This window comes from Helobdella robusta (assembly GCF_000326865.2).
Source record: "Helobdella robusta unplaced genomic scaffold HELROscaffold_44, whole genome shotgun sequence".
Lineage (NCBI taxonomy): Eukaryota > Metazoa > Annelida > Clitellata > Rhynchobdellida > Glossiphoniidae > Helobdella > Helobdella robusta.
This window is the reverse complement of record NW_008705063.1, coordinates 282130-305972: the sequence shown is the minus strand read 5'-3', so window position 1 is coordinate 305972 and position 23843 is coordinate 282130. Positions and strand designations below refer to the sequence as shown.

Genomic DNA, 23843 nt, shown 5'->3' with positions numbered 1-23843 from the left:
TTTGCGGTGTGTATGTTGGTTGTGTGGCAAAAATTTGTGGTGTATGTGCATCGTGAATTTGCGGTGTGTATGTTGGTTGTGTGACGAGCGTTTGTGGTGTGTATGTTTGTTGTGTGACGAGCGTTTGTAGTGTGTATGTTGGTTGTGTGACGAGCGTTTGTGGTGTGTATGTTGGTTGTGTGACGAGCGTTTGTGGTGTGTATGTTGGTTGTGTGGTGTGGATAGTACAGCCTGAGTTCATAACCCCCATCGGTGTCATAATAACAACAAAATAAAATGGACGACATTTACAGAGGTGTGTTGCACAACTGAAGCGACAAACAACAACAAAGGCGTTCAATTCTTTTTATATCTGTTTACATTTTTTCTTCGCCAGGAGGCCAAGCGGACGATTTGATTTCCCGGGCGTCTATTGGACGAGGAAATTGAGAATGATGATTACGTCATGTTTGATCGTTAATTGGTTTAAACGCTCTCCGGTGCAGCAGCAGTAGTTGTTGATGAAGATGATGATGACGTTTTGGGTGATGATGGTGGTGGTGGTGGTGGTGATTATGATTGTAAGGATGATGATGATGATGTAGATGATGAAGATGATGATGACGACGACGATGATGATGATGATGATGGTGATGATGATGATGATTATAGTGGTGAAGATGATGATGATGACGATGATGATGATGATGATAATGATGATGTTGAACTGATGATAATTATGAATGATGTGAACAATCACATTGAGAAATAACGCTTGAGGATGATGACGTCATCCTGATGGTTAAATCACCAATATCAAAAACTATCAAAGTACAACTTGAATGATAACGTAACTGTGACGTTACTATGACGTAACGACTGCTGGGATCCATGTTGATGACGTCATAAATATATTAATGGAATTAGTCTCTGTAGCCAGATGGTGATGTTGTGGAATGTAATTGATGATGGTGAGGACGATGATGGTGATGACGATGATGGTGATGAAGAAAAAGTAGAAGAAAATGAGCATGATGATGATGATGAGGTTGTTGATGATGACGATGAAAATGTAAAAGATGGGGGTGAAAAGGTGTTAATTTTTTTTTTTTTGAGTAGCTAACATAGTTATTTTATTTTCCAAGATTACGCATATGGAATTCGATGATTTGAAAAGTTTGAAAAAAAAAAATTTGAAAAGCTATCAGCTGTTAGTGAACGTTTCATCCAGCTCTGAATTTCGAAGTCCCGCAATTTCAATCAGAAATTGACAAGTGCAAATTGGCCATAAACTGAAAGCAAAATACTTATCATGACTATAATTTCGCGATTTGACATGACGTTTCGTGACGTAGACGATGACGTCACCGGGCCAAGGTCGAACTAATAGGCGAGTCACGTGATGCTTGTGTTTAGGATAGATTGAGCGTGTCTCTGTCGTTTTCCATTAGCGTTAATGATGTCAATGGTGTTTAATATATCCAATAATTTTGTATGGCTCACTGAATGCTGTTTGTTTGCCTCAGTTTATATCAATGTATTCTTATTTCTAGAGGTTTGAGCTTGAAGACGAATTTGCAAGGCTTAAATCTTGATGCAACGACTGCTTCTGGTTGCACTTTTATGTGTTGGTGAAAAAATGCCTGAGCCAATTAAAGTGCTGGATCAATGGGGTTTGAGAAGACCGTAACAAAGTTCGCGACTGACGATCCGCAAATGGTTCAAATCACTTCTATTTTATTAAAATTTAAATTTCAGGTTGAACTATTTTGGAAAGGCAGGTTTTTTTTCTCACTTTTCCTCTCCTCTCTCTCTCTCTCTATCTATCTCTCTATCTATCTATCTATCTATCTATCTATCTATCTATCTATCTATCTATCTATCTATCTATCTATCTATCTATCTATCTATCTATCTATCTATCTATCTATCTATCTATCTATCTATCTATCTATCTATCTATCTATCTATCTATCTATCTATCTATCTATCTATCTATCTATCTATCTATCTATCTATCTATCTATCTATCTACCTACCTACCTACCTACCTACCTACCTACCTACCTACCTACCTACCTACCTACCTACCTACCTACCTACCTACCTACCTACCTACCTACCTACCTACCTACCTACCTACCTACCTACCTACCTATCTATCTTTCTATCTATCTATCTATCTATCTATATATATATATCTATCTATTCTATCTATCTATCTTTCTATCTCTCTCTTTATCGGGTTAATGCAGACGCGTTTTTTTAAATATGATTTTTATAAAAATTGAAAAAACTGTAACTTACTAAGTAAATCTTATACTCTTTGTTAACGGTGCCCTCTGTGGAGGAGAAAATCAATTGACGTTAATTTTAGTTATTATAAATTCAAAGTGCCAACCCAGCCGTCCATCATTTCGAGGCTGGTAAATGGGTAGACGACTTAAGTTGTTGCATGCTGGCCGGCGAGATGGCTCAGTGGTTCAAATGCGCGCTGAGTCAAACATCTCAATGGCCATCATATACTCAGCGTGTATGATGCGGTGCTTTCGCGTGCACATAAATACATGTGTACGTTGTATGAAAATGATAAACAGCCTTTGTGGCGATGATGGCTGCTTCAAATCAATGGTTGAAGAACATAATAAAAGATAGTATATCTGTGAAATTGTAAGTGGTTCTGCATATGTCAAAGCTGCAATAATAAAGACTAAAAAAATTAGCTATCTAATAAAATTGTGTAAGTTTTAAAATACTTGCGTTCGAGACATTGCATGTAACAAATAAGACTAGTTTCAAAGGTTACAAAATTTCTTTTCAATAAGTTTCCAATTATTCACGACACATTCAATTTATTCAGCAAATGAAGTCTCATTCATTGAAATCAAAAGTTTAACAAATTTTAACGAGTCTAATACCCGTCAAACTGGCAGATAGGACAAGTAGGAACATTGCACCTGATATCGTTGAATTTAAAACCATGGAAACCATCAGCCATTGCTATGCAATCTTCAGCATTACTATAATGATTTGGTTTGCCCATTCTCCAATTATTATATTCTCTCAAATTTTTATACATAATGAGATCGTCCAGAAATTTTGCAGTTTTGTATATTTTCCAGTCGAAGATTCCCTGTTAGTGTTTTCTTCTGCCTGCCGTCCAGAAACCCTTCTTGTCATTTAGATAGTTAGAGATACATTTTCCTGGAAAAAATTTTTATGAAGAATTCATTCGATATTCACTAAACTGATTATGTATTTTATTGCTTATAAAAAAAAGTTCAAACAACACTTTTAAAATATTAAAAAAATTCTAATTTGAAACTACCTAAAAATGTTTCCAAATGAATTAATTGAAATACCGGCATCAGCATTAATATCTGCACTATGCAATTAATTCTGTAATTTTTTCTTAAATAATCAAAGGATGGAAATAAGGAACATACAATCTAACTAAGGAAACTCTATACTTTACCGTCAGGTATGAACACGGTTATTTCACTAGTCAGATGAGTTACAAACGAGAGTCAAGTTAGCTCCATAGTAAGTGAGCAGCTTATGTCTCGTTCATGTTCGCGTTCATGTTCGTGCCTATGTTCGTGTTCATGCTCATGTTCATGTTCTTAATCATCACGTAAAGTAAACAAATGAACAGATGATCAGTGCCAACGTTATCATTATATAACTTTTCCATCATCACAATTTTAATCATTTTATTGTACTATTAAAGTCATATTAATTGCTACAGATTTTTTAACAGAATTCTCATTTTTTTTATATATAATTATACTTTTTTCATCATATTTTTAGCGATTTTGTAATAATTTTTAACTTACTGACGTTCTAAGATTAAAAAATAATTTTGATTATGAAATATAATATCGGCGATAGAGACGTATACATTTTTTATGATGCACAATCTGAATATTTGCATCTGTTTTTAATAAAAAAAAATTCAACGAATTCATGATCGATTTTCCTATCAGCAGAACAAATAAACTTCTCACGACCTGATTGATGAACTATCACGTAAAATAAACGTTAACTTTAAACATTTTTAAAGCTCTTTTTAAAGCTCTGAATGAATGAAAATTATTAAAAATTGTTTTCTTCATTCAAAATTTTCTTATTTCTCCATCCTAACTTAATATTCTTAGTACTGGTTTCAAATTATGTTATTAAAATATTATAAACATTTTCCGATCATTTACATAACTTGTGAGTGTGTGTATGTGGTGTGTGTGCGTGCGCGTGTGTGTACGTGTGATGTGTATGTGGTGTGTGTGTGTGTGTGTCATATTTTTAAATATTATTAAAAAAAACGACATTTTGACTACTTGTTAATACAGTGGTATTAACGACTTTGAAAATGTCATAGAAATCAGATCTCGAAATGGAGAAAACATTTAAACTAAATTACAACAGAATTGAAAAAAGTACACAAAATGTATGCGTTATTTTTTATCAGTGAATGTGCACTGCATATCCATATAATATATAATTTGGAAAACTCAAAAATTAGTTTATTTTGGGAAAGAATGAAGTGGAGGCTGAACAACTATTGACTTCTTTTTAAGAAGTTCCGTTTGAATTTGATCATGAAAGTTTCCCAAAAGTCCTGGAATGCCTTAAAAATCATGAGTCAGTTCAAAATGGATCAACTGTTAAGTACTTTTAGCAGCAGCAGTTAAAGAAATCACTGGCTCAATTCAGTTGTAAATAGGGATGGCATGTTTTGAATGTGTATATTGAAGATTGGAAATTTGATAATATTTTGTGTTTTTAATGTCGTTAGTCGGGTTTTGAAGAAAGTAGTAGATCGGGAGGGACTCTTAATGTGGAGACAATCCGTCAGAAACAAAACAGTCGTGAAAGAGAGAAAATAGAGTCCTAACTGGAGGTGTCATTGGGGAGGAGTATTGCTGTAGCTGAAAATATTCATGAAAGTTGAATGTATTCAAATTTGCAACTTCAGCTCATTAGATGTCACTTAAGAAAATTTGAAAATTATACTACATACTATCGTTGAATTGTGTTCGTTTTAGAGTTTTCAAAAAAAAGTTATTTTGAATTCTCTAAATACTCTGATAGACACGTCTGTGAGTATCTGTAGTTTTTTATTAGATCGATTCTTCAAATAGTCTGTTTGCTAATCGCAATGAAAAATTCATATTTGTCTTATGAGCTCAAATTTATTCCCACAAATTATGGCCAAATAATAATATAAATGGATAAAATAAGTTGACAGATACGTGTAGATGATACTCATAGCTATCTAAACTCATTTTTGTGAAGAAGTATTCTGATTGAGAACGACTAAGAAAAAGAAGATGGCATTTCTTTTGGCGGTGCTCTGGTGTACCTTGTTTTGGCTAAAATGTTCCGCTGCTCCCTTTGCTACAAGTAAATGAATTTTTTTTATATTAGAAAAGAAATTAACGTTTGCTTATTTAAAATTTGTAAAATTAAGGATATTACTAAAAATTATCTTGGAAATTATAGATACCAAGTTTTTTGTATAACTAACTTTTTGTATCTAAACACGTGATATCTTTTTTATAGTTTTAACAATATTTATGTGAAACGTGAATATTAAACTGGTGCAACATTTTCAGAGTTCTATATTTCATATTTGAAAATTATTTAAAAGAGGTGAATGACTAGAATTTGTTTTTATTCAGCTTACCCGAGCTACGGTAGAACTAAAGGAAGTCAGAGTCATTACACGGGTTACAAACTTTTATTAGGAAATTCCCATTGTTATTTTTATCAGATCCAATTTATATATTTCTAAGTAGCATTTTGAAAATTTGAGTTTAAGATATGTTGTAAAAGGACGGGTTGCGTATTTAAAAAGCTTGTATTCTCGTAATCGCAAAGAAGAACCACATACTATCGCATGGTGACACGGTAGCGTAGTGGTGGAATGTCCGGCTATTTTGTTGCAGTGATCGGCTTCAAATGCGTAGGAGATTGCCGCATATAATACACGAGTTGGATGCGCTGTTCCGCTTGTATGCCTGTGTATACATTGTTCAAATGCGGAGAATTGAAACTAAAAACGCGTCGAACCACACGTAGAGTGCTATATAAATTAAAACTTTCCTATTTTTCACATGATTTCTGTGTAGTTTAGTTGGTAGGTTTGAATAGCGAAAATATTTTGCATACTATAATAGATTTATCATTTATAAAAAATATACACATTATTCATAATAAATGTTCATAAAAAATCATATTCTTTTAGCACAACCCAACTACAACAAACAAACTGGAGATTATTGGGCAGATTACTACAGCACCACTGGTTAGCTATTTTTAAACGAGTAAAAAAAACAATCATTAAATTTTCAAATTTTTTTTTTCAAAAATTCATAATTGAATTTAATATCGTTATATACTTAGATAGAAAAAAAGAGAGAGAGAGAGAGAGAGAAAGAAGAGAAAAAGAGAGAGAAAGAAAGAGACAGTATCATTAACATTTTAAATTAACATTTATGTTATATATGATACAGCGTCAGCTGCCTACAACCATCCAACCAAAGGTTATTGGGCAAACAGCCATCGTAGCACAGGTTAATTGTAAATTTATAAATATTGCATTTTTCTACATAAGGAAGTAATGTTACTCAAATAACCGAATCAAATTTTTCCTTTAAAAATGTTATTCAAAAGTTTTGTCAAAATAATTTTGGATGGCCTTTAATGTATGGGCGGTGTGATAGCGCAATGGTTAAGGTGTTGGTGGCGTCTGATTTGCAATATGTATCTGTATCTAAAGATTTGTCGAGCGCTTCTATTAAATAACTTCACTCGAGATTGACAAAAAAATGATGTTTCAAACGATTCTTAAAAACGTGTCGCTGGCCAAGTTGACTAATATGTTTTATATATGTAATATGTAATATATGAAACATCGCTGGCCAAGTTGACTAATATGTTTTTCAAATGAAAGATGATGATCCAGTGTGACTCCAAGATTTGTTACTGGGTTTTTGTAGTCATTTAAGCGGCTGAAGCCATGCGGAGTTCTGATCCATAAACGTTTTCTTGACGTTGAGTGGGATGTGTGATTAGCTGGTCGACATGTATTGACAGTTTGTGTGTTTTACTTGATTCGTCTAAAAAATACCAAAAAGTGAAATGTAAAAATAATCCAATGTATCAGCGTCACCTGGATATAAAGGACATACAGAGGATTATTGGCTGAAGTACTACCACACAGGTTTGTCAACTTTAACAGTTGATTTTTCAATGTTTATGTTTACCTCGTTTGTGTGCTTGCTTTTTAAATATTAGAGATTTTAAAAACCAACCTGTGAGAGTCTGTGAGAGTTTAATTTTCTATTACTTTTGATTCAACACCAGTTTATGTTTCATAAAAAGATATAAACCAAATTTAAGTTAGTTGACGATTATGTTAGAAGAAATTTTGACGGAATATTTGACAGAATAGTTGTTCATAAACAAAATCTGGCAAAAAAAATATAAATAAATAAACCATTTCAAAGTGAAGCGTGTATTTAACTTGTAATTCACAAGAAACACAACTCGCAACACAATTTTATACAAGTTTATTTAATGTTAATTTCAGATGCTCCAAAACAAAACCAAGAAACGCAATATTACGGTTCGAAATATTATCAAACAGGTTAATACCATTATTCCATGGCTCGAGTTATACAGTTTTTATTTATTTCACCCTTTCAAAGACAAACAGAGCTGCATATTTGTATAAACACGTAAAAATAAATAAAGTTCCAAATCAATTCTGTTAAACGAGTAACAATTTGAAAATTATCACACGAAATATTATAGAGTCACCAAAATATGATAGAGGAACAGAGGATTATTGGGCAAAATATTACCGGACAGGTTTTATTTTATATTCCTGTTTATTTGTTTATTATATGTCACCGCGTTAGTTTTCACTATCTACTGATAAATTTGAATTTGCAATTTTTATTTAAGACTCACCGAAACAAAATAAAGAAACTGAAGACTACTGGCGAAAAAATTATCAAACAAGTTGTCATTCTTCTAATTTTCGCATTATGTAATATATCTCTACAAAATGCAACTTAGATATGTTCGTATTAATTTTTAAAAATAAGGTTTCAAAACTCTTTTTCAACAACTCTAAAACATTTTTCAACCTATACACAAACTTAGACTCACTTGGGTATTACGGTGGAACTGAAGACTATTGGGCTAAATATTATCAAACATGTTTGGTTTTTTTTATTACCTCTAATTGGATGAATTTTTCTTTACCTATCAAACTATAGACAGTCTGATTTAGTATTAACTTTGAGGTTTCAAAATAAAATTTACTCAACTCATTTACAATTAATTTCATTTATATTTTCATTCAAGTTTTTCATTTTGAATCTTAGACGCACCAGAACAAAACCAAGGGACTGAAGAATACTGGTCAAGATATCATCAAACTGGTCGGTTCTTATTACGTCGTTCCCAATTTGAATTTTTATTCGCAATTGAATGTTCGTCTCATTTGAATATCCTGTTTAAAATTGGTTTTGATTTTTAATGAACACTTTCAAAAAGTTTTTACAATCTATTAAACAATTTAGATTTACCAGATAACAGCGTTGGAACTGAAAACTATTGGGCCAAATATCACCAAACTGGTCTGGTTGTATATTCATATTCTTATTATTTGAATGCTTTAAGTATTTACCGGATGAAAAATGACGAAATAGAATTTGGTTTTAAGTTAATTTGTTTACGTATTTATATTTTGTATAATTTTCATGGGAAAACTCATGCACGACAATTTTTTCATTCAAGTTTTTTTTTTTAATTAGATGCCCCCGAACCAAATCGAGGAACCGAAAATTACTGGTCAAATTATTATCAGACAGGTAAAATTTAAGATGTTTTATCATTTTTCTTTTTATAATTGCAAATAAAAAATGCTTTAGTATACACACAAAAAAATTTTTCGCTATCAACAGTATTTTATAACTTCTTTAGAATTCTTAATATGAAACATAAAATGTTTTCACATATTATAATGAGTTGTTTTCATCTTCTGCTTCACCCAATTTCAATATTTATATTAAGGATAGCTATCTTTTCAAAACATGATATCTCATTAAAAATAATTTATTCAGCATTGCCTGATTATGATACTGTGACAGCCGATTATTGGGCTAATTATCAACAAACAGGTTAGTAGCGAAGAAACTCTAGAAATCAATGAATTAAACTAAAAATACATATTTTATATGAAATTTGGTATCATATAATATATAATAACATTCGTGATAAAAAAACTTTTTCTAATAACGTATTCCAACCAAATGTCATACACAGGAGAGAATGACTACGATTCTCAAACAGGTTGATCTTATGCAGATTTTTTTAAAGCTGGTTTTTAAATAAATTAGAAACAAAAACCAAATCACTTATTAAAAATGTAATGAACAACATTTTCTATCGTTATTTCATATAGTTTTCACTTATTTTGAAATATTTCAAATTTTTAGTTTTTTTAAATTTAGCTTTTGGTGAATTTTACTCAATGAACACATGCAAAAAAACTATTCATTCAAATTATCATCAAACAAAATTTTTTTGTTAGTTTATTTATTCTAACAATATAGAGCAAACTAATTTGAAATTATGTTTTAATGTTTCTCAGGCTATGTCACAGCAGAGTATGGAGACGCCGATGGTAACGAAGTTTGAAAATGCGAACTTTAGCATAATTATATGCTGAAAGACACTCACTTGGATATAATATTTTTTATTAAATTTCAAATTAAAACTTACAAAAATTTCAAATAATTTTGTTTAGTTAGATTTGAAATAAAAAAAATTTCATGCCTCAATCTTTAAATTTCACATTGCTGAAGAAAGTTCTCATTTAGGTTAACAAACTTATGTATACATCTTGAAACTATATATAAATTGAATTAAATCTCCGAATTCACTAATAGGATATGACGTAAGCCATTGTAGCCGAATTGTGAAGTGTTGGGCAGCACGATAGTGTAGTGGTTAAGATGCCTGGCAGTGCTGAGGCAGGAATCGGGTTCGAATGTAAAGAGATCCTCTGCTATTACCTTGAAATGTTTGTTATGGTTTAGTAAGAGGTTTAAAAGATGAACAAAATATTAAAGATATCTTATTAGTTAATTAATGAACTAATGATTCACATGTAGGAAGTTTTATGTTCATAAAATATCAGCTGCGTAATTATGGTCCAAATATATGGCTATCGACCATCTCTCTGTTGATTTCCTAAAAAATTCATATTCCGAGAGACACGCAGATTTTTAAAAAATATTTTGTTGACTTTGGCTGGAATCCAATGAACTCACCTTGATAATTTAAAATGAGCACCAAAATGTTATTAGTCACAGGCAGAGTGATTAAATTCAATGAGATCTCCGCCTATCACGTTCAATGAGTATGAAGCATTGTTTGACGTGTGGTTTTTTTACTTCCTATTATGATAGCAGAAGCCAGAGTGCTGACATACTTAACATACTTATTAGAATTTTAGCATGGTTATGACGTGATTATGAAATGTAAAACTCTTTCGAATTTTCTTATATTAAAAACCATTTATTGAGACCATGCGTCCTCAACCATTTGGCCATCCCGTCAAAAAACAATACAAATTAATAAAAAAATTCAAAAAAAGATGAATGTTTAAAGTACTATGGTCAATATGTGCAAATCGTTATAATTATTATAAATTCCTCAAGGTTGTCACCAATGAAGATATTGCTTCACCGTCAAAATGTTTCGGCAGGTCAATTTTAGCCTGAAACTGAATTAAAACTACTCAACATCGATCTCACATAGAACGGAAAACGAACTGCCGCAATAATTATTCTCCATGCGGTTTATTTCGATTACGAATACAATGCAGTTCATATTAAGGTTCACTAAGTTTGCACCATCATTCCACCAGGAGTAGTAACTGATTGGACTCTCTTTTCCTGGTTTTAATGTTGAAATTTTTCAATAAAGAAACTATGCTAGTTAAAATGGTCATATAAACATCTTCAAACTTCTACCTAAAAAAAATTTGATTAATGCCCATGAATACAAAATTCTATAATAGATAACATTTTTGCAAACATGATTGTATTTCAAATTTTGATGAGATAGCTAATCATAGTGAAAAAACTGCAATTGTTGTTGTTGGTGGTAATGATAATTTAATTAATTCAGTCTATTTAATAATTCAGCATTTATTAATATTAACATTTTGAGATAATTAATTTGTACACTACGAACGTTGGGTTGAACATCAGCAATCACTCAAAATATCTCCATGCCACAATGGACGGTGCAAATTTATACAGTTAACAATTTTGAGTAATTCTATTAATACCTGGATAGGGTTGCCAGATGAAAAAAGAAGTTCTATTGATGTACGATCGAAAGCCAGCTGTCCAAACCATCAAAAAATCTGTGGTTAGGAAATACTAAAGATAATTTCAAATTCTATTGTGAATCTGTGACTTAATTATATTAATGTTGAAATTGGGAAAGTTTTTCAAAATTAATTTCAAAATAAAATTACCGCAAAAATAGTAAAAAATGTTCTTACTTTTGTTGTATAAATATGAGCTGAGAACATGATGTTCATTAGAATCATCAATGATAAGGAGATGGGAGTTGAGCAGAGCATTGCAAATATCCCTGGAGACGATCCAAGTGTTTTGCTGTACCTGATAGTTGTAACACCTGTTGTTCTCTACTATGTAGTCGAATTCGGATGGACAGTCTTGTGAAGGGTTTCAAACAAAAAAAATTAATTATTTTACAACAATTTATATACACATTGTTACTTACCGTAAGTTACATACGCCAGGCATCCTCCAGTCAGATCAGTAGTTACGTTATACAGAAGGTTCATTTTCGGAACACACAAACAAGATCCCACTGATGTCCTGTAGTTGATGCCTCTCAAGTTCATGCCGGTTAAATCCTTTTGATTAAATTTTTTAAAATAATTTGGCACAGTTTATGACCAAAATTTTTTGAATTTTCGGACCAAATATTTATTCTGTTTTTTAATTTAATTTGTTGAGAATAAAATTATTTAACATTTTATATAAATTAAAAGTATTAGCAATGTTGAAATCTCAAAAAAAATTCTATCTTATCATAAATTGTCATTTTTAGTGTAGTTGTAAATTTCAAGTGAAAGTTTGTCATTTTCGGTCTAAATTTTAGTCAAAGCAAAATTACCAATTTTTTACGATTCATAATCGATGATTTTAGAATGTAATTTTACGGTTAAAATTGCATTTTATTCACACAATTGATTCTTAACCTTTTGAATAAATTTTTTTTAAAACATGTAAATTTCCGATCAAATTTGATATATTTTCAGTAAAAACGTTCAACCAACTAACACACCAAGCATTTGAGGATGCACTTCTTGATAGAACAAGCTGCTATTCTGATGAGTATGTCCATAGTCTCATCGAAACAAACTTCAGTTTTATGACTACCAGCTAGATAGCTGTAAGCTCTCTTGAATAACTGAAACTGTTGAATTTGCAGTGTGTATGGAAAAATAGCCAGTAGTAGCAGACAGAACCACACGTAGCTATAATGCTTAAAATTCATCTCAAGCTTCTTGCTCCTAAAAAATAAATGTATTTATGTATTTTGGTTAATTGATATGTAAAAGTTTATAATATTATTTCTAAGAAATTGATTACTATTTCGCAGTTCACTACTTTAAACTGTGATATTTCTCAATATTTGTGCAATGCCTCCCTCAAGAAAAAAATGACACTGAGCATTTTCAGCTATTTGCGCTTCTGTATATAACTCTGCTATGAAACTTTGTAAAATCATAGAGTGGTAAACGAAAAAGGCTTATTATTTGGTTTAAAAAAAACATCAGAGATTTAAAGTATTTTAAGATGCCTTATTTGGCAAGAACAAAGGAATCTCTAATGAGTCAAAAACTTTTGTTAGACACCGATGGGTTTTAGATTTGCATTTTACTTAAAATGTTTTAGTCTGCTATACGGTTTAGATTTGTATTTAACTTAAAATGTTTTAGTCTGTACTTTACGTGTCAGCTTCTTTATAAGTTCGTCTATTCGTTTATGTTATTCTTTTATATCTACAATGTATGCATGAACATATTGAACAAAGTAAAAGATAGATTTCTTTAAATGATCACTTTTTCATTTTTTTTTCATTTTAGCACTTTTTAATCAAACATTCATTCGCAAAGTTATTAATTATACATACACCGAGGTGTCTTTATAATAATTGTCAGTTTTAAAGATATTTGTCCATTGAAAACATCGTAGAAGAATTCACTAGAAATTATACCCTAGAAGGAAACCAAACTATTGATTCTAATGCATCAAAGAATAATTTCTATGAATGCAGTCTTTTGATAAATTTTTACACCTTGCATATAAAACATTTTTCTTCAACATGGCCAAAAGCGAAATTTAATAGAACCTCCACAGTTGCCTTTTATAAGGATTTTAGGATTTTATATGAAAATCTTCAAAATGATGTTAATAGGCTAAAAAATTATTCTACCCTTCGACATGAATCTTTTAAGTTTTTCCAAAGTTCGAAACGATTCAATAGTTGTAAGCATAAAATCTGAGAAGTGGATTTAAAAGTAAAATTATAAAGAACAACAAAAGAAAAACTATTACAGAGATAAGAAGAAAAATCAAGTACCAGACAAGAATCAGTAATATTAAAAGATATTAATATAATATTAAAAGTAGCTTCAAAACAACAGTATGATTAACAGTATCAAAGCTGATGATTAAGACTACTATTGTCACTAGAGAGAATGATATCATTTTGTATTTTGAGTAAAGAGGTTTCAATACTGTAAGCATGTATTAAACCAGATTGAGATACAGGAAGCGTGTTAGAGTTTAAAGAAACTGATAATAATTGATTATAAACGACTTTTTCTATTGTTTTAGAGATGAAAGTTCTTTCGCTCACTCTTTCTATCATTCATTCGTTTATTCGTTCATTTATTTATTCTATTCGTTCATTCATTCCTATTCATTCGTTCGTTCGTTCATTCGTTAGTTTGTTCGTTCGTTTACTCATTCCTTCTTTTACATTTCAGTCATTCAATTGAACTGCAATTATTTCTTTCCACTATTTTTTGTTTGGATTATTGTTATTATTATTTGTTTATTATTATTATTATCATCATCATTGTTAATACTATTCTTCTTGTTTCTATTCTTATATCCTCACCACTCTACATACATACGGCTGGCTCAGCTCTGCATCATGGCCGCGCTATATCAAGAAATTAAAATGAAATGAAAATATATACGTGGTTGGCTCAGGTCTACATCATAGTCGCACCGTATCAAAATACTAAAGAAAATAAAAATATACATATGGCTGGTTCAGCTCTGTATCAATACCGCGCAACTCTACGTCGCATATACGGCCTGCTCAATCCTACATCCCTACATCATAGTCACGCCGTCCCATTATATGTATATACGGCTGACTCAGCTCTGCATCAAAGCCAAGCCATCTTGTTAATATTCTGATTTTTCTGTTGGTGATTGTTTTTCATTTTAGAATATGCATTTATCATCTTGTATATATAGAATATGTATAGAATATCATTTAGAATTTTGTCATAGCTAGCCTTCGTTTGATATTTACAACCTGAGGTTATCAGACTTTCAAGATAATTGAAGCTGTTGACTTGTTTCACCTGTTTAAATTTTATGATTATGGAGCAGATCGGGAGATTTTGCTTTTACTGATAAGCCCGCATTTTTTTATGTTAATTTGAAAGCTTTTTCTTTTACTTTTAAAAACTAGCTTAGAAACAATAGTTTTCAGTTTTTTCATTGAATTTGCTATAAGAGCTCTATCATCAGCATATCTTACATCTTTGTATACTCGCCTTTAATGAATAATCCATTTTTCATGATGATTTCACTAAAAAGATTGTACAATGTACATATCTGGAGTGAATACACAGCCTTGCCTAACACTTTTCTTAATTTTTACATAACTAGTTCAATTGTTATAAACTTACATCGCAGCTCTTTAGTCCCAATAGTAGTTTTTGATATTTCTTGCGTGTTTAGAAACATCAAAAAATCGGCATTAGTGCAAGCATTTTATTCTTGTTTTTTTTTTAAATTAGTTTATTTTGTTAAATTGCTGTTTTTTTGTTTAACTATTTGTTTTGGTTGCGCATATGAAAGGAGAAAGCGGGATATGGGGTCGAAATTCGGGACTGGCCCACCCTATTCATGACGATTGGCTAAATTGCACCACCTCTACACCATAACTTGTACCTATGCTCCAAGAAAAATGAGTTACTCTTATGTTTTGAAAATATTTTCAGGTCTCGAGAAACTCGAGAAATCACAAAAGGTTTGACAGAATGAAATTTATTTCAACGAGCTACGAGTTTTAAATTATTTTCCAAAAAAAAACACTCAATCTAATAGCACAGAAACTTATATCATCGAATACTAAAATGTACAATTATTTTACACAATAATCCGTTCGATCACTTAAATTTTTGTATTTTAGGTAAAAAAATGTAATAAAACCGATGAGACTTATAAAAATAAATGTAATTGTCAGTTATTTAAGATTCAAGGTTCCAAAGCAGAAGTGTAGTTCCCACTAGATTTTAGACTGTCTTTAACTGACCTTCTGGGCACAGCTGTGTGCGAGCTCACTATAGAAAATAAATTATAATTTTTTTTTAAATTTAGTTGAAAAACAATTTGCCAACTTTTTTTTAATTCTTTATTAGGCTTTTCTTGGGTCTAGATGAATCAACAGCGTATATGAATAAATTCTAAAACGACACATCACACACGAAGCATGCGATGGTCGAGGAATTTTCTTTATCATATTCGAGCCTGATGACTGCACATATTCGAGCCTGATGACTGCACACACAGCAAAACAGAACCGTGTGATCAGTTAAGTTTATCTTTCCAAAAAAATTTCTTCAAAAAAAGTTTTAATTCATTAGTTAGATTGGAAGCCTGAATTAAAGTGATTATTTAGAAAAAAAACGTTACTATGAATTTTAAAGACTTAAAAAAATTGTTTTTTAATTTCTTATATTGTTACATGTTTTTCCAATAATAGGTTAAATAGCAAAATCATTACTATATCAGCATTATTTTTATACATAAAAAATACTTACCAGATGAATCTCTTCCTGTGAACCAATTAATTTTTAAATGCCAAAATGAATAAATATTTGTTTGCGTGAGTTAAATCAATCAATCAATCACACAATCAATCAATCAATTAATCAATCAATAAGCTTGTAAAGCGCTATTTCTGCAAAATGTTCAACAGCGCTCCTCAATGAATTTTGCAAACAGATGGGTCTTGAGATCCGCTCTGAACTTCGTTAGTGATGGAGAAATAGTCAGAGAAGTAGGTAGAGAGTTCCAAAGAAAAAGGCTAAAAAAAGCAAAAGCAGATTTAGCAAGAGAGTGTTTAACACGAGTTAAAAAGAAGCGAGAACAAGAATACGATCGCAAACCGGGGCGTTTAAGTTCAACTAATATATCTGATAAGTACTTAGAAAATAATTTATATCGAGACTTGTACATAAATGTAAAAATTTTAAAAATTATTCTATATTTTATAGACAGCCAGTGCGAAAGAACAAGATATGAAGATATTTGAAAAAAAAGGGTCACGAGCAACTAGACGAGCAGCAGAATTAGAAGTTTTACTTAAAAAATAGAGTATAGAATCAAGAAGACCATAGTAAAGCGAGTTACAATGATCAATCCTAGATAAGACTAACAAAGTAACAAAAAGAAGAAAAGTAAGATCATCAAGAAAAGGCAAATTTTTTTATTCTTTTTAGATGAAAGTAAGAAAAATAAAGTAAAAAATCAAACATTTATTTGAAAAAGTATATTAATTCTCTATCATAGACAAGTCAATAAGGTCAATTTTTATCGTGACAATCATGTGCTCTGTTCATATACAACTACGACTCCGATTCAGTAAAGTTTTGCATACATTAATTTTAAAATTATTTGGATAAAATAAATTGACAGCAAATTTAGCCTAACAGGATTTCAGAATATTCTTACGGGTTAATTTTGTTTCGCATACATTAATGTTAAAATAATTTTGATAACATAAATTGACAAAAAATTTAGCCTAATAGGATTTCAGAATATTTTTAGGGGTTAATTTTGTAAAAAAACTGATTCCAATAAGTTGGGTGTATTAATATTATCTATGATATTCTACACTACAGCGTCTGCTTGTTTTCAAATTTTAAAAACTTATATCCTGATGTTGAGTTTCATTGATCAATAAATAGTTTATAATAACTCAATTTAGATATGTAATTAGCTTCAATGATTGAAAAGTTTTAAAGCTCTATATTCACATTCACATTGTACAAGCTTAAAGTAGCACTCCAGCCCATAAACACACGTTCATGATATTTTAAATGTTGTGCGAGCATGGGCAACGTGTGTTTGTCAAGTTTTTGACTATGTACTTAGTTGATGAGAAATAGCGTTGCATGAAGAATAATTAACAACATTCACCTGAAGAAAATGATTTATTAAAATTTGTAAAAATAAGAGATTTTATTAACTGGAACTTTTTATATAATGTATAATCAATAAAGTATAACCAGTTTTTCTAATTCGTGAATAGGCGAATTTCACCAAAACTGATGCCAGAACGATGAGAAAAAGACCAGCCAAAGCAAAAACGATGTACAGGTAAGTAGGTGATTTTTCAATCCTATTTTGATTTTCTAAAACTGCGTTTTGTAAAAAGGGACAAATTTCAAATATAAGATTGAAATTGATTTTAAGAAAAAATATTTTATATAGCTCTGTGCAAATGTGACCAGTTTCCGTGTAATAGTTTATCGGTTGACGATGTTTCTTAAGCAATATTATTTATTATTTGAGTTTTGCAATAATACTACTGCGCAATTTTAAGTTGTTAATTATATAAATTCACTTTGGCAGAAAGAGCCATTGACATTTGTGGAACCATTTTCACATAAACATTTTACAACCATCAGGTTGTTGACGATCTCTGGCACGCACATCATTGTCTCATTGCATCCCCCGTTGTTCGTGCTACAATCTGATTTACAAAATTTGTTAACAACATTAATTCAGTAAATTATTCCTTACATCATTAATTTCTGAAACTTTTCTTTGAGAAATAAAGACAGACAGAAGACAGATGCAATTTTTTCAAAGATTTTTTGATATGATAAGTTAAAAGTTTATAGTATTTAAACTTTATAAAGATAAGAAAACAAGTGGTAAAATGAGAAGCATCAAGTGATCAACTAATAAAAGCATTCAAATTTTAAGACCTGTTATTTTTCAAATGACTGCCTCAAAAATGTCACTCAAACCTCTGTTATCACATAGTGCTCCAGTCCAGCCCAGCGAACAAACACCAGATCGACAATAGGGTTTCTTACTCTCCACTTTATCGTTTATGCAGTAGTTGTATTTTGTCGGCTTGTCATAGACATTCACATCAGGCGAAACTGAAACAAATGTAAAAATTTTAAATATATCTTCGAGAAAGTTTCCTCTTAAATATTTTATATTTAAGAATCACCGTCTGTCAGCAGTACAAGCTCAGATGATGAGCTTCTGCACTTTTCGATGTTCACTTGGTCTTTGAATTTTATTTTTCGTCCACATTGGCATGAATCACTCTTGCGAAACAAATTTTTTGAAAACATTGTTCAACAATTTTTTATAATTTTCAGTTAGAAATTTGAAAGTTAGATTATTGTTTCACATCATTATGTCTAAAAAAAGAATTTTTTAATACGCTAATATTAACTTTAAACACTTGTTTGTTGTTATATATTTAATGTTGTATTCAATTTTTGTTAACATTTTTGCCTGATTAAGCTCAAATTTTGTATAATAACTCATATCGGATAGCAATGAATGAATAAATCAACAGACTATATCAAAAAAGTCAACTCAGTTCGTAAATAGAAAACTAGATAAAATACTTAACGAATTATGAACGAGGTTCCAAAATATTTTTTTGGATATAAGTATTTTGTTAAGATCATTTTGTTTTTATTTTTTGTTTGATATCAATGTACAATTTTGCGTGTTTCAAAAATTTTTTTTTAACTTATTTTACTTACAGTTGTTCCACTGTATGGGAAACCAAAATTTTTGCACTTCTGCAAGCAAAGAGTTTTGCTCAAGAACTGGTCATGCTTATGTTCCAGTTCTAAATACTTGTAGCATCCAACGTCAATTGATTCGCTTGATTTTTCTAATGAAAAAAATTCAATGTTTAAATAACGTTCGAAAAAAATTTATTAAAAAAAGCCCGTAAATTCAAAACTTTCGTAACGATACTACTGGCATATACAGAATAGGTGGCCTTTCCCCCACACGACAATCCCTCCGTACAGTTTTTGTTACATTTGTTGGCACTAACTTCGTTCTCCAGGTTGTTGGCACACGCGCAATATTTACGGTCCTTTTTTCATTAAATAGATTTTTATCAATATTGAACAAGTGATTTTGGAAGAATGGAATATAAAACGTCAGAAAATGATCAAACCTTCATTCCATAAAATAATGAATCGCTACAAAAATCAAAACATGATTCTAATGAAGCAGTTGCCAGATTATCATTAGCATGCATTATTTCGAAACATCCTTTGTAAGTATAATTGTACTGGACTTTGACTTGATGAGAAAAAAAGAAATGGAACCATTATGTTTAACAAAAAGGATTATATTAATAAATCGTTTCTATGTAGGGAGCCGTTATATTTAATCAAACGTGAAATAGTTCATAAATTTAATTCCTTACTTTCAGGCACTTCGATAAATTCTTCATCTGGCGAATAGCATTTAACTCCAGCATTAGCTTCTACACCTGCCCCATTATCAGGTTCTACCTCGATACAAACTGAATCCCCACATCCTCCATTATTCTCGCCGCACTTGTTCACATAGACCTTTGTTGTCGGTTGTGTCAGAGTTTGTGTGGTTGATGTGGTGCCTGGAAAAGCTGCCAGAGTTTGTGTGGTTGGTGTGGTGCCTGGAAAAGCTGCCAGAGTTTGTGTGGTTGGTGTGGATATGAAAAGGCTGGTGTTGTAATAATATTTAGTATCAAGATTCAAGAATTTATTATTGGTCAAAATATAATTTATGATTTCGAGCGTTGAACTCCTATAAAAATTTGATTATTTTCTAACGATATAAAATATTTTTTTAATTTACATTTCAATTATCTGATATCTTCTAAACATTTTATTAAATTTTCGAACATTTTTTAACATATGTTGGATAATCATCAACTTGATTACATAAATTAATATTCCATTAAATTAATATATTACCCATATTTTCATTACATAATTCTCCACTCCAGCCAGGCAAGCAAACACGAGGCTTGCAGTAATCTTTCTTACATTCTTTCTCGTCATTCAAACAGTATTGGTAGATTGTTGATTTGTTGTACATGTCTGTGTCTATTGAAACTGAAATTTTAAATGATATCAATATTAGTTATTATAAGTTGGCATTTTTTTGAACGCGACTACTAGCGAAAACAGGTTAAGTTGAAAATAATAAAGTATTACGTATCATAAATTTTCAGTTTTAGCTAGATTAGATTTCTTGCGCTCTTAACTTTAATAACATTGGATTGGAAATGTATGCTGATTTAGCATGATTTCAAACAAATTTATTGAATAGATTACAATAATTAAATGATTCTATCTTGTGTGTATGAGCGTTTGTTTGTGTGTTTGTGTTATGTGTGTGTATATGTGGGCATATGTGTGTATGAATGTATACAAGTGTATATAAAAGTACCAACCATCAAAAACCAAGAACATATCATTAAAGCAGGAATCCATGGCTATTTGACTATCAAACTCTATCTTGTTTCCACATTGGCAAGATTTCTATGGATAAAATTTTCTAGCAATTTTTGGCGAAATAAATTTGCATATAACTTTAACAAGTTTTTGAATGAAAATCACTTCGGAATCTTGAAATAAAAGAAAAATATGTGTGATTTTTAAAGGTCAACAACTTATTACCTCGTTACTTTTCTTTCTTATGACATACTTGAACATTAAGTTGTAGCATTCATTTACACAGCCGATTTCGCTGGAAACTGAAATACCGTGTTTAATATTTACAATTTTGAAACAACCAACAACAGCATATTCGTTTCCTGTATTTTTGAGTTCAAAAATATTGTGAGAAAAATTATTTTTCATGTAAAAAACAAGCAATGTAAAATCAATGTAAGGTCAATGTAAAATTCTTCTACTCTCGTGAAACTTTTTTTAATAAATTTTCAACTCACTCGGCAAACAAAAATATCTTCAACTCATTTTTTAAAAATAAACAAATATGCAAAAGAACAAACAAAAGCACCAGGAATAAATCCAACAAGTAAAATTAAAACATCGGTGCATGGGAGCAGTGGTGGATCTAGAATAGTCTAAAAAATTGTTGACAACCGAGAGAAATTTTAAAGTAAGAGGGAGAGATTTTGAAAGTTTTTAAAAATTACTTGAAAACCGTAAATGGAATGTTTAAACAAAAAATTTATGACCTGAAAGGTTGAAAATTTGTTTCGAAAATTTTTCAACCTAAAACGGGAAACCAACATCTTGATGAGACGATGGGGCCAACTTTTCTGGTAATTTGGTTAAAACTTTACTTACCTTTCACTTAGGGCTAATAATGTCAAATTTTTCTTCAAAAACACTTTTTCTCCGTTAAAACAACGACTATTACTCACTTTCAACACAAATAACACTCATGGCGGGGCTTAGATCCACCTCTACATGCGTTCTATGAACACGATTGCGTTGAGTTATGCAAATAGAAAAAAAGGAACTGATTATCAGGTTATCTCAAAGTATTTGTTCATAGTTTAAATAACATTCAGCTGAATGGTGTTCGATATTATCAATCTGAAGTAAAATTAACTTTCGTAAACAGCAAATGTAAAGACTCCACCACATAGGAAGCCGTTTAAACAAGCAAAACATTCATTGGATTGAACAAGTTTGTCTTCGGCTGCAAGTTCGCTCGAACAGAAACACATATTCTCCTGATTTCGTTGAAAGTTGAATCTTTAATTAATTCTCCATCATAAACTTGGTAACTTAGAGTTGAACCTTTCCATGCCTGGTTAAGATGCCTGATGCTACTCTGGCGACGACCAGGTTCGAATTCAATGCTAATCACATGCAATGTATTGGACGAGCAGATTCCTATGCATTTTTTGTTATTTTAAATGTCACAAAATTACAAAAATTGTAGGAAATAATTTGAAAATTAAATTTGTCCAAGCGATTAACTGACTTTTATCGCGTAGTACTTTTTATTCTTATCGCACCACAGGAGGCACCATTCTACACCAACCGCATACATACTGTTTGACTTGGGCATCCGAGAATAACAGCCTTTGTATTTTCGATACTTCAATAGTGTCTGGTTCGCACCTTAATGAATAAAACTAATATTCGGGAACAAATAATGAAGATATATTTCAGGAATGAAATACAATATGAAACTTACGGACACCACTTTTTAAATAATTTTTGCCGATACTTTTGACGAAAATAAAGTCTTATCGAGAAGATAAAATGTTCTCGTGTTATATTTGATCCTATTGTGAAGTTCTTTTTTCGATAATATTTTCAAAATGAGAATTTGATTGAGAATTGAAATAACTAAAAATCAGTTTGTGGCTTTTTAGCTTGCAAAAATAAAACTCACTGAAACAATGATGGTTTTTTGATTGAAGATTTTAAGAGTGTTGTAACCTTTTAACACATTTTGATTATCACTATGCAATACACATTTATAAATTTTGGATGATTGAAGTAAAGCGAGTTAGTTCGCGTAGAATAAAATTTTTTGTTTAAAATTAAGAAAAAATGTTGATAATTTAATTATAAAATAAAATAATCAAGCCGGCTTGAGATAAATCAACTCACTTTTAGTTTTTGAACAGGGGAAATCTAGAAGAACAATAGAAAGTACTAAAAATATTTTTTTTGAAAATGTCATTTCCGATATTTAGTTAAATAATATTTACTAAATACTTTGTTTATGAGATCATTTTATTTAAATATGCCCTTTGTGTTATTTATATAAAGTTTTGTTAGAATATTTATTTATAAACTGTAGACTCTTTTACGTATTTTTTGTTTATAAGCTGACGTATCAAAAACAGACAACGAAATTTCGCAGAACATTTTTACCATAAAATTAAATAAATGAAATAGTTATATGGATTGGAACTTAAGCAAAATATAGAAAATTGCACATCAGAATTTTTATATTCTTGCCTTATTTCATTCATGGCAGAATAATAATAATAATATAAAAACAAAATTAAAGTGGTTCAGTGGACTAGCATCTGTGTAAAAGAACCTCTACAAAATAAATGTCCTAGTATCCTAGCTCTCCTAGCGTGATTTTAAAATTGTTGATTGAATCCACCGAGTCAGTTTCATCGCTCAGCTCGTTCCAGGCGTTTAGCACCATGCTGCTGAAGAGTCTTTGCTTTGTTGGGATTTCTGTCTTCTTGAACTTGCATCTATGATCTCTTAATCCTTTCCTTTTTTCTAGTTAAAATAACCTGATTTGTTTTGTTACTCAATTATATCAATATTTAAAGTGTATTTTAGGGATTTCAGTCTGTGAGCATGCGTGGTTCTGCACGTTAAATACATTGTATGTAGTTAGTGGGAGTCTATTTGAAGTCGAACCCAGTCAGCGCCAGAGTAGCGCCAGGCATCTTAATCTTTGCGACATCGCGTGTCTAATGAAAAAGTT

At 30.8% G+C, this 23843-nt stretch overlaps 3 protein-coding genes across 3 annotated transcripts; 1 reads left to right on the top strand and 2 right to left on the bottom strand.

The window, feature by feature from the left end:
- Nucleotides 1-5309: 5309 nt before the first annotated feature.
- On the top strand, nucleotides 5310-9350 carry HELRODRAFT_177724 (hypothetical protein; the record flags this gene model as incomplete). The annotated part of the gene is made up of 10 exons (XM_009025882.1): nucleotides 5310-5382; nucleotides 6227-6286; nucleotides 6495-6554; nucleotides 7148-7204; nucleotides 7574-7630; nucleotides 8152-8213; nucleotides 8376-8483; nucleotides 8574-8635; nucleotides 9067-9173; nucleotides 9319-9350. The coding sequence occupies 10 exons, from the start codon at nucleotides 5310-5312 to the stop codon at nucleotides 9348-9350; spliced, it is 678 nt and encodes a 225-aa protein (XP_009024130.1).
- A 570-nt stretch (nucleotides 9351-9920) lies between these two features.
- HELRODRAFT_177723 (hypothetical protein) lies at nucleotides 9921-13433 on the bottom strand (the record flags this gene model as incomplete). The annotated part of the gene is made up of 7 exons (XM_009025881.1): nucleotides 9921-10070; nucleotides 10804-10955; nucleotides 11354-11431; nucleotides 11573-11749; nucleotides 11818-11953; nucleotides 12388-12616; nucleotides 13405-13433. The coding sequence occupies 7 exons, from the start codon at nucleotides 13431-13433 to the stop codon at nucleotides 9921-9923; spliced, it is 951 nt and encodes a 316-aa protein (XP_009024129.1).
- Nucleotides 13434-17971: 4538 nt separating this feature from the next.
- HELRODRAFT_177722 (hypothetical protein) lies at nucleotides 17972-22448 on the bottom strand (the record flags this gene model as incomplete). The annotated part of the gene is made up of 12 exons (XM_009025880.1): nucleotides 17972-18114; nucleotides 18395-18532; nucleotides 18607-18706; nucleotides 19157-19290; nucleotides 19377-19500; nucleotides 19585-19712; nucleotides 19840-20079; nucleotides 20444-20512; nucleotides 20854-20941; nucleotides 21080-21216; nucleotides 21984-22107; nucleotides 22362-22448. The coding sequence occupies 12 exons, from the start codon at nucleotides 22446-22448 to the stop codon at nucleotides 17972-17974; spliced, it is 1512 nt and encodes a 503-aa protein (XP_009024128.1).
- Between the last annotated feature and the right edge of the window lie 1395 nt (nucleotides 22449-23843).